This window comes from Balaenoptera ricei, chromosome X (assembly GCF_028023285.1).
Source record: "Balaenoptera ricei isolate mBalRic1 chromosome X, mBalRic1.hap2, whole genome shotgun sequence".
Lineage (NCBI taxonomy): Eukaryota > Metazoa > Chordata > Mammalia > Artiodactyla > Balaenopteridae > Balaenoptera > Balaenoptera ricei.
The window spans coordinates 40,105,415-40,116,783 of record NC_082660.1 but is presented as its reverse complement, the minus strand read 5'-3'; the positions used below and the strand labels follow the sequence as shown (position 1 = coordinate 40,116,783).

Sequence of the window (11,369 nt, the reverse complement as noted above, 5' to 3'; positions counted from 1 at the left end):
TAAGGTTCAGCAAGACGTTGGCCCAGTAGGGCGTGTTTGCAGCAAGCAGGTTTTGAACCTCAGTGTCATTTTCACAGAGCCAATCTTAGTCTTTCAATTATGTACTGTGGTTGCGAAGAGTTCAAGAGCGCCTTAAAGGTCTCCTCATTACTGAAAGCTTGACATTTTCCTGTGTGTGTGCTTCTATCCTGTGTGGAAACAGCATGTGGATTATCCATCCCTATGACTAGCATTTCCCTGCAGGGGCTGTGGAAGAATTATACGCCCACAAACTAGGCAAAGGCAGAACACTGCTGATGTAACTGTAAGGATCCATAAGTGTGATTTTTTTTAACCTGTTGAGGCTGTTTTTTTCCCCCTCCATGGGCACACATCTCTGAAATAATTTTAGAAATGAAAAGGGGAAATGGCTTGTTGACAAATTCTCGCTTTACACACAGCTTTTCAGGAATGCTCCGAAAGCATCGAGGGAGGCGGGGCTGTACTCGGAGGCTCGCTCTCTGGTGTGGATTCTGTGATGCAGAGTGAGGGTCGAGCTCCGGGTGAAGGCCTTGCCGCACTTCGTGCACTTATAGGGCTTTTCTCGGGTGTGAATTCTCCGATGCAAAATAAGGTATGAGTTTCGGTTGAAAGCCTTTCCACATTCACTACATTCATAGGGCTTTTCCCCCGTGTGGATTCTCTGATGCTTAGTGAGGTCTGAGCTCTGGCTGAAGGCCTTCCCACACTCGTTACATTCGTAGGGTTTCTCCCCAGAGTGGATCCGCTGATGCAGAATGAGATTTGAACTGTGACTGAAGGCTTTGCCACACTCATTACATTCATGAGGCTTCTCTCCTGTGTGGATTCGCTGATGCAGAACAAGGTTTGAGTTAAGACTGAAGGCTTTCCCACACTCACTACATTCATAGGGCTTTTCTCCGGTGTGGATTATTTTATGGCGAATAAGGCTTGAACTCCTTGTGAAGCATTTACCACATTCATCGCATCTGTGGGACTTTGCTCCTGTCGGATCTTCTTCAGGGGTGTTGAAGTTTGAGCTCAGACTGAAGGTTCTCCCCAGTCCTTTACCCTTTTCCCTTGGACCTCGCTCTCCTGTGCTGGGGTTTTTTTTTTTTTTCCTTGACTGTAGCTGGCCCCGGATCTCTCTTTTCTTTTCCAGTTTTCTCCTCTGGGTTTCTCTGCTGCCTTTCTACTACTCTGCCCTGCTGTTCACGTTTTTCTCCGAAATCTTTCTGGAATTTTCCTGTGGTCTCCCCATGTGATGCTGAGTCTTCTGCAATTTCAGCCTTTGAGGTGGACTCCTCATTCTCATTCCTGTTTTCACAACCCTGGGAAATCACGTTCCCATAATTCTCCTGCCTGGTGTCCCTATTCAGATTCCTCCGAGCCAGGTTCTGACATCCCCATTCCTCCAGGATGAGGGACACGGCCATGTCCTCGATCTTCACCATTGCCAGGGAATCTGCCGAGAACAGTGCAGATGCCATCGCCTGGTCTCTGGGACCCCCCTCGTGATAAGAGGCAGGAACGTGGGTGGCAGGGAGAGCCCGTGGTTGTAAGAGGTGGGGTTTCCGAGATGAATGCTTGAAATGGGACTGGGTGGCCTCATGAGGAAGGTCAAAGCTCGAGGACTCCTGTGCTGGATCCAGAGGCACCATCCCCCTTGCGAGCATCTCAGGTCCATGAACTTGACCTGGGACCTGCTGTCCTGATAAATCCAGCTCCAGATCTTCCAGAAGGGTCACAGCCTCCTCCCCACTATCGGGACGGTATTCCTGCAGCCAGACCTGGAGCTCCTTGGGCAGAATAGAAAGGAACTGCTCCAGCACCAGCAGCTCCACGATCTGCTCCTTGGTGTTTATCTCTGGTCGCAGCCACTGGTGACAAAGTTCCTTCACTCGACTCAGGGCCTCTCGAGGCCCAAAAGTGTTCTGGTAACAGAAGTGCCTGAACCGCTGGCGGAAGATCTCTGGCTTGGGAGGAGGAGACTCCTGCAGACTGGCGTCCTGCCCCCACATGTGCTCTTCCTCATCTTCCTCTTCGACCTTCACTATCACGATGCCGTCCTTCTCCTGGGCAGCGTGGGGGGACAGACCGGTGGCTTCCCTTGACTCAGCAGTCATCATTCAGGCTCAGGGAACTGACTTGATCCAAACGGGGTCTGTGCTCTCCTTTCTGTCCTGGGAAATGTTTTCTGGTATCTGTTTCTGTACTATTCCGTGAGCCCCGGGAGCGGCCTCGGAGCGCTGGGCGAGCAAGGGGAGCTGACTCTGGGGCTCAGGCCGGCCGAAGGGGGCCGCGCACGGACCTAGGCCCTCCTGATGCCTCGACACAGACACAATGAGACAATCCATTTATATTTAAGGTAATTATCGCTATGTATGTTCCTATTACCATTTTCTTAATTGTTTTGGGTTTGTTATTGTAGGTCTTTTCCTTCTCTTGTGTTTCCTGCCTAGAGAAGTTCCTTTAGCATTTGTTGTAAAGCTGGTTTGGTGATGCTGAATTCTCTTAGCTTTTGCTTGTCTGTAAAGGTTTTAATTTCTCCGTCAAATCTGAATGAGATCCTTGCTGGGTAGAGTAATCTTGGTTGTAGGTTTTTCTCCTTCATCACTTTAAATATGTCCTGCCACTCCCTTCTGGCTTGCAGAGTTTCTGCTGAAAGATCAGCTGTTAACCTTATGGGGATTCCCTTGTATGTTATTTGTTGTTTTTCCCTTGCTGCTCTTTTTTTACTTATTTATTTTTGGCTGCAGTGGGTCTTCATTGCTGCACATGGGCTTTCTTTAGTTGCGGTGAGCGGGGGCTTCTCATTGCGGTGGCTTCTCTTGTTGCAGAGCAGGAGCTCTAGAGCGCAGGCTCTGTAGTTGTGGTGCACGGGCTTAGTTGCTCCGCGACATATGGGATCTGCTTGGACCAGGGATCAAAACCGTGTCCTCTGCATTGGCAGGTGGATTCTTAACCACTGTGCCACTAGGGAAGCCCCTCCCTTGCTGCTTTTAATATTTTTTCTTTGTTTTGAATTTTTGATAGTTTGATTAATATGTGTCTTGGCGTGTTTCTCCTTGTATTTATTCTGTATGGGACTCTTCTGTGCTTCCTGGACTTGATTAACTAATTCCTTTCCCATATTAGGGAAGTTTTCAACTTTAATGTCTTCAAATATTTTCTCAGTCCCTTTCTTTTTCTCTTCTTCTTCTGGGACCCCTATAATTCGAATGTTGGTGCGTTTAATGTTGTCCCAGAGGTCTCTGAGACTGTCCTTAATTCTTTTCATTCTTTTTTCTTTATTCTGCTCTGCTGTAGTTATTTCCACTATTTTATCTTCCAAATCACTTATCCGTTCTTCTGCCTCAGTTATTCTGCTATTGATCCCTTCTGGAGAATTTTTAATTTCATTTTTTGTGTTGTTCATCACTTTTTGTTTGCTCTTTAGTTCTTCTAGGTCCTTGTTAAACGTTTCTTGTATTTTCTCCATTCTATTTCCAAGATTTTGGATCATTTTTACTATCATTATTCTGAATTCCTTTTCAGGTAGACTGCCTATTTCCTCTTCATTTGTTAGGTCTGGTGGATTTTTGCCTTGCTCCTTCATCTGCTGTGTATTTCTCTGTCTTCTCATTTTGCTTAACTTACTGTGTTTGGGGTCTCCTTGTCACAGGCTGCAGGTTCGTAGTTCCCGTTGTTTTTGGTGTCTGCCCCCAGTGGCTAAGGTTGGCTCAGTTGGTTGTGTAGGATTCCTGGTGGAGGGGACTAGTGCCCGTGTTCTGCTGGATGAGGCTGGATCTTGTCTTTCTGGTGGGCAGGTCCAGGTGTGGTGGTGTGTTTTGGGGTGTCTGTGGCTTTATTATGATTTTAGGCAGCCTCTCTGCTAATGGATAGGGTTGTGTTCCTGTCTTGCTAGTTGTTTGGCATAGGGTATCCTGCACTGTAGCTTGCCGTTTGTTGAGTGGAGCTGGGTCTTGGTGTTGAGATGGAGATCTCTGGGAGATTTTTGCCGTTTGATATTACGTGGAGCTGGGAGGTCTCTTGTGGACCAGTGTCCTGAACTTGGCTCTCCCACCTCAGAGGCACAGCCCTGACGCCTGGCTGGAGCACCAAGAGCCTGTCATCCACATGGCTGAGAATAAAAGGGAGAAGAAAAAGAAAGAAAGAAAGAAAAAGATAAAATAAAGTAAAGTAAAATAAAATAAAATAAAGTTATTAAAATAAAAAATAATTATTAAGAAAAATTTTTTTAAAAGTAATTTAAAAAAAAAGACAGAACCCTAGAACAAATGGTAAAAGCAAAGCTATATAGACAAAAATCACATACAGAAGCATACACATACACACTCACAAAAAGAGAAAAATGGAAAAAACTATATATATCGTTGCTCCCAAAGTCCACCTCCTCAGTTAGGGATGATTCGTTGTGTATTCAGGTATTCCACAGATTCAGAGTACATCAAGTTGATTGTGGAGATTTAATCCACTGCTCCTGAGGCTGCTGGGAGAAATTTCCCTTTCTCTTCTTTGTTCGCACAGCTCCCGGGGTTCAGCTTTGGATTTGGCCCTGCCTCTGCGTGTAGGTCACCTGAGGGCATCTATTCTTCGCTCAGACAGGACGTGGTTAAAGGAGCAGCTGATTCGGGGGCTCTGGCTCACTCAGGCCAGGGGAAGGAGGGGTACGGAGTGTGGGGCGAGCCTGTGGCGGCAGAGGTAGGCGTGATGTTGCACCAGCCTGAGGCGTGCCATGTGTTGTCCCGGGGAAGTTGTCCCTGGATCACAGGACCCTGGCAGTGGCAGGCTGCACAGGCTCCCAGGAGGGGCGGTGTGGAGAGTGACCTGTGCTTGCACACAGGCTTCTTGGTGGCTGCAGCAGCAGCCTTAGCATCCCATGCCCGTCTCTGGGGTCCGCGCTGATAGCCGCGGCTTGTGTCCACCTCTGGAGCTAGGTTAGGTGGTGCTCTGAATCCCCTCTCCTTACGCACCCCGAAACAGTGGTCTCTTGCCTCTTAGGCAGGTCCAGACTTTTTCCCGGACTCCCTCCCGGCTAGCTGTGGCGCACTCGCCCCCTTCAGGCTGTGTTCAGGCAGCCAACCCCAGTCCTCTCCCTGGGATCCAACCTCCAAAGCCCGAGCCTCAGCTCCCAGCCCCCGCCCACTCTGGCGGGTGAGCAGACAAGCCTCTCGGGCTGGTGAGTGCTGCTCGGCACTGAGCCTCTGTGCGGGAATCTCTCCGCTTTGCCCTCTGCACCCCTATTGCTGCGCTCTCCTCCTTGGCTCCGAAGCTCCCCCATCCGCCACCCGCAGTCTCCGCCTGCGAAGGGGCTTCCTTGTGTGTGGAAACCTTGCCTCCTTCACAGCTCCCTCCCACTGGTGCAGGTCCCGTCCCTATTCTTTTGTCTCTGTTATTTCTTTTTTCTTTTGTCCTACCCAGGTACGTGGGGAGTTTCTTGCCTTTTGGGAGGTCTGAGTTCTTTTGCCAGCGTTCAGTAGGTGTTCTGTAGGAGTTGTTCCCCATGTAGATGTATTTCTGATGTATTTATGGGGAGGAAGGTGGTCTTCACGTCTTACCCTTCCGCCATCTTGTAGCTCCTCCTCTCCCTTTATTTTAGTATGTATATTTTCCACCAACGAACTTACTGTTCACTATGCTATTCTTCTGTTGTGCTAATGTGCTGTTGATTATATTCAGTTAGTGTTTAACTTCATATTATTGTACTTTCTATTTAGAATTTCCATCTGATTTTTCAAATAGACTCCAGTTCTCAGGAGAGAAATTTCTACTTTTTCATCTGTTTTCTTGAATGACTTAATCATATTTATAAAGTTTTAAAAGTCCATGTCTGATAACTCCAGTTTCTGGATCATCTGTGGCTCTAATTGTCTCTATTTTTCTTGATTTTTAGTCATTTTGTTCTGTTTCCTGCCATGACTTTTAATTTTTGATTGAATGTGAGGCATTGTGTATAAAAACTTATAGAGGCCCAGGATAATACTATTTTCCTCTGGAGAAGATTTAATTTTCTTCCAATAAAAGTTGGGGTTAGGGGAATCACATTGTTCTAACTGAAAATGTTCTCTTTCCATTTTGCTCTTATTCTTAGGTATAGCCATTCTGAATCATTTACTAAAATTTCATGGTGGGCCTCAAATTCTGTGTTTCATCCTCTTAGCAGTTGCTTTCTTCTTGGTTCCCCAGAATCGTTCTTCATGTGCTTTCAAATTGCTTCAAGGGAGGATGGCATATATGATATTAATACATTGATGATCTCAATGTATTTTCCTTCTCTCTGGGATCCTGGTCCTTTGAATTCTGACTCTTAAATGCCATGAAACAACTATTTTTGTACTGTAATAACTTTTGTACTTGATCTCACTGGGAGATTTAGTCTGAGATCGGCTAATCTTTTATTGCTAGGAACAGAAATATTCCCTTCATAAATTGTATTCTCATTATGTAGTTTAGTTACTGGAGGAATATTCAAGAGGTGTTATATGACAATAGTATTCAAACCTGGTTTTAGAATTCAGGAACAAGTAACAGCTAGCATTGTAGATCTCAGTGTCATCAAGATGCATAAGATTTTTGCATGGAATCAAAACTTGGAATACCCAGAGAATGAGAACTTTAGAAAGGAAAGGAAAGCAGTAAAGGAGAAAAAGGAATTGTCACTAAAATAGGAATATAACTGCAGATGAACAGTTTCGCAGAGAAAGATTCAAGAAGAAGGTAGACAACTCGATCAAATTCTAGAGTTAAGGGAAAGGAAGAGTCAGAAAGGATCATTGGATTTTATCTTTATGCAGACAGTTTGGACAACCGGGTGAGTAGTTTTAGGAAAGAGATAGGAGTAATGCTTAGATTGTGAGAGATTAAAGAAAAAGAAGGCATTAATAAAGTGTAAGAATTAGATTTTTTAAAAAAGAATTTAACAATGAAATAAAAGAGAGAAATATCAGAAGCTTAGTGGGATACCAAACCTTGGGAAATGTTTTTAGAGAAATTTTAAGGATATATGAACATGGAGGTAGAAGGACTTTAAGGATCAAGTAAAGGGGAGGTTAAAGATGCATGTAAGGACAAAGATGTATATGATAAGGATATCTAAGATGTGAAATTGAGAGTAATTTGAATGAGAAAGCTTGTAAAAGGACATTATGGAATACTTTGTCTTCTGAGAGAAAAGGAAAGAAAAAATGACCCCGTTTTATTTCAGTTAAGAAGTGGTTGAGGTTGTATGCTGAGGGTGGGGATGAGAGTCAAGATGTGAAAAGAATGGCGTTCAAGATGGAGTGACTATGAGGGCTGTTGGAATTATGGGGTTCAAGGGACAGTGAGGTTAAAGTATAAAATATCTATCTGGATAATCCTCTTAGCTGATTTTAGTGATAAATTCATCAGCAACAGAGGCCTGGAAGTCCATGAACTAAAGATAAAGATAAGAAGAAAATAATATGAAACAAGATGTGTTTCAAAAGAGAAAGGATTATCAAGCAAGAATGGAAAAAAAACCCAACATGGAACAAGTTTTTTTGTTGTTATTTCTTTGCTGTGAGATACGAGGTGGCTTATCAGGGAGATATTTGGTTGGGGGCTGTGATTTTTAGTTAAGGGGCATTATAGAAAAATATAAGGATAGATTGGAATTTGATCCAAGGAGGCTCAGGAAAAGGGAATGGTAGAGAATCCTGCAAAAGGTGAGTGGACCTGAGATGAAGAGATGAAATGGATAGGAATAAAAGTAGAGGAAGAAGTGCAATTGATGGATTAAAGATGAGGAAATGGGAAGCTGGGTCATAGGCCAGAGGAACATGTTAGGGACCAGGCAGTATTGAGGAAGCTAGAATTTTGTAATTGGGAGTTTTCAGTGGATCCACATGGTCATATTAACTTTCCAATGAAAGATTTTGATTATTTCTGCACATTCTTTGAGTCAAGATGTTGGCTTCTTGGAGGTTTATTGTGTCTTGTAAGGTGGTAGACTATGGCAGTGGTACCTTTAATTTCAGGGAGATAACACTGGAAACCTTTAATTTCAACTTACTTTATTGTATCCTTCTATTATTTTTCACATGATACTGTAGTGGAGGAAGAAACTTCCCTCTATCATCTTAGGTTCAAAGAATAGGGCCCTATAGATTAAACTGACAAAATACAGACTAACAGGAGAAGAAAGGGCATATAGAGAGAGAGAGCTTCACAGAAAAGAAGTGAAAATCCAGAAGTAGGTGGACCTGGGGCCTTACATACCATTTTAACACAGTGTGAAGAAGGGAGTTTGGGCTTCTGCGGTATGGGAGGGGATAGGTTGTGGGCAGGTGACTAAGACATGTATGGTAAATAAGGGTTGTTTAGAAAGATTTGTTGTGCAGATTCAAGTCATCTCATGTGACAAGAATTGTCTCCAGGCAAGTCAGGAGAGGACAACTTAAAAAAAATCCTTTATAAATATAAATTGCCTTTACAAAGGGAAATTTATGTGCTGGTTTTAGAGCTTTTCCTGCATCTGCTGTCCCTCAATTGCCTTCAGCTCAAAATAATTCTTATGCCAAAGTGGCATATTTTGGGGTGGCATATTCTGGTCCCTTTCAATACAATTCAGCAACACTCTCTAGTTACATCTTTTAATATATTCTCATAGGTGGTTTTGATTGCCATCAACTAACAATTTCTGGATTTAAATTCTTCAGGAATTTTTATTGCTGTGGAGTTCATCACTAGTTCAGGGTTAGCTCTTTTCAAGGTTCAAGGAATTGTGAATTTTATGGGAGAAATGTTTTCAAAGGCATGCCTGACTAACATTTCTTGTTCTGAATCCAGTCTTCTCTCTTAGGACTTTATAGTTTTGTTCATCTTACACCAAGCTGATTTATAGCTGATGTCGAAAGCTTGGCCTCTGTGCACTGGTGCCAAATCAAATCTCAGAGACAGAGTTTTGGGTGAAGTAGAAAAGAATAGCTTTATTGCTTTGCCAGGCAAAGGGGGACACAGAGGGCTCCTGCCCTCAAAACTATGTGTCCCAAAATGGGAGGATTTGGTGAGGAGTTTTATAGCAGTGGTTTAAGGGTGTGGGGTTGCTGGTAAGGATTAGGGTGTGTGCAGGGCCTGCACTCCTTTAATCTGGTCTCAGGTAGTCTCTTGATGAGCTTCTTTGGTTCCTTTAATCTGGCCTCAGGTGGTCTTCTCTGGAATGAAGAATGCTAACTCTGTTTGTTGGGGGTTTTAGTTCTGCAGAAGAGCTCAAAGATATTGCTATGTGTATCCCTTGAGGTGGCACCAGGACCCTGCCCCAAGGCTGCACTGTCGTTTCTTGGCTGCTCCTTGCTTGTCTTTGCATCACCTCCTTTCCCTGATTAGCAACTGTTTGAATCTGCCCTTTGGAACTCAGGGAAGGTCATGGAGGCTGGAGTCTGTTCTGTACAAACAAGGAACAGGGACACGGAAAGGTTTCCATGCCCAGGAGCCCCACAGCGTCCTGCTCAGTTTCATAGCTCCTGTATGCATTTTTTAGGGAACAATTTCCAAAGTATTTGTTTTATGTCTACACTTTTCATCTGTTGTATACTTCTTCAAATAGATGTAAGAACTCTACCTCTTTTGCTAAACATATGGTGGAGTGCTTGGTATTCACTGGCTCAATCTTGGACACAATTTATTAGTTTGGTCTCCAGTTCCCTGTTTTGTTTCTCAGCTTTTTTGGTTCCTTGCTGTAGAGTGCAAATACCACTCATGCTGAGACTCTTCTGATTTAGACTAAAACCCATAACACACGCATTTGGAAACCTATGGCTGCTTGGGGGGGCCATATGGCAACTTAAGAGAGTCCCTGTTACTGCTGCCAAGTCCCTGGTTGTTATGAAAATACAACTCCATTGTTTCCAAAGCCCTGGGAAGGGGAGAGCTAATTTTTCCTTCTTCTTTTGCAAAACGGCAAGAACTGTAAATAACAATCCTCTAGATAACACAAATAGGTAAACATTGCCAGGGTTTGTTATCTAAAGTGCCAAAAATTCTACCTTCTTATTGGGTGGTTATTTTACTACTTACAGAGGTTCAGAATTTCTGTTGCTGATAGTGGTAGCCAGCCAGAGGAGAAATTATATGGAGGAGAAAAATAGTATCTTTTCTCCTAAGTAATATGGAGTAAATCTGTTGAATTTTATTGTATTTTGAATTTGGAAAAACATTTTATTCCAGACAGTACTATCCTGACAAAAGATTTGAAACACAGCTCTGTTTTATTACCATTTATTATAGGACAACCACTCAAATTCTTATATAATTTTAAAGTTTTTTAGTGAGTTGGCAGTTTTTGGGTATGTTAAACATCAAGAGCAATTCCTGAGTTTTCCTCTTTATTTTAGGTATGAAGAGTACTGTACCTAATGGGTTTTTTGTTGGAAAATAATTTTTTCTGATATTGACAAATATGAAACAAGTATGATTTGTGTCACTTGGCATGATTATTGTGAACTCACTGTGTATTTGGTTACTATATGTGCAAGATAATCTCTATCTATCTATATCTATATAATATATATAATTTTTTTTCTAACAAACCACGTACCTTGGGTATTTATGTCACCCTGCATTCTCTCCCCTGTGGGGAGACTTGTTAGTCAACAGGCTCTCAGAGTCAGCCTTTTTCGTCCTCTAAGAACCTTTTGCATTCAAGGAGTCTGCTGGATGCTCAGGGTCATGTATGAGAACAAAGTTCACTGCCTTCTTTCCCCAAATAATTGCTCCATTTATTGGGGTCTGGTTTATATTTAACTGCATAAGTAGTATAAAAGATGTGTAAGTAAGTGCTGAGAAGCACTGATAATTAGTTTTGATTTTGAGAAAAATCATAGAAAAAGTGACATGAAAAAGATTTCAACAGAGAGAAAAAAGATCCTTGATTTGGGACTGGGCATGGCATTTCAAGCAGACGAGAAAGCAGGAACGAGGGTCTAGGAGCTATCTAAAGTGTTTAACTTGATATCTGGTTATAACTTTTGTGGACATTTCAGGTTATGTTACATTGAATTGGATGTTAATAGAAGTACTGTAAAACAACACAGCAGCTGTATTTTGTATCAGTGGGTTTGGGGGAGAGAAGACCTTAGTTCAAATGTCAGTTCTCAGTCAAGTATCCCATGAGATGTGTTTTAAAAGTTTAGCATGGAAGTAGTCACATATATATGTGCATGTAGACACATGCATACACACATACCAATGATACCTTTGTTCCCAGTGAAAGAAAGGTTCATGTCTCGTCACAGAAAGAATTCAGAAACGAGACAGGGAGGTCAAGAAAGTAAAGCGAGGATTTATGTAAGCAAAAGTACACTCTCAAAGGGATAGCAGGCAAACCCGTGAGTAACTGCCCTGAGTTT

At 43.0% G+C, this 11,369-nt stretch overlaps 1 protein-coding gene across 1 annotated transcript; it reads right to left on the bottom strand.

Moving 5' to 3' along the window:
* Positions 1-406: 406 nt before the first annotated feature.
* Positions 407-2,171, bottom strand: LOC132356942 (zinc finger protein with KRAB and SCAN domains 1-like). The gene is given in 2 exon segments (XM_059910186.1): positions 407-1,111; positions 1,113-2,171. Coding segments are annotated over 2 exon segments (1,698 nt in total). The 5' UTR covers positions 2,130-2,171; the 3' UTR covers positions 407-430.
* Positions 2,172-11,369: the final 9,198 nt, after the last annotated feature.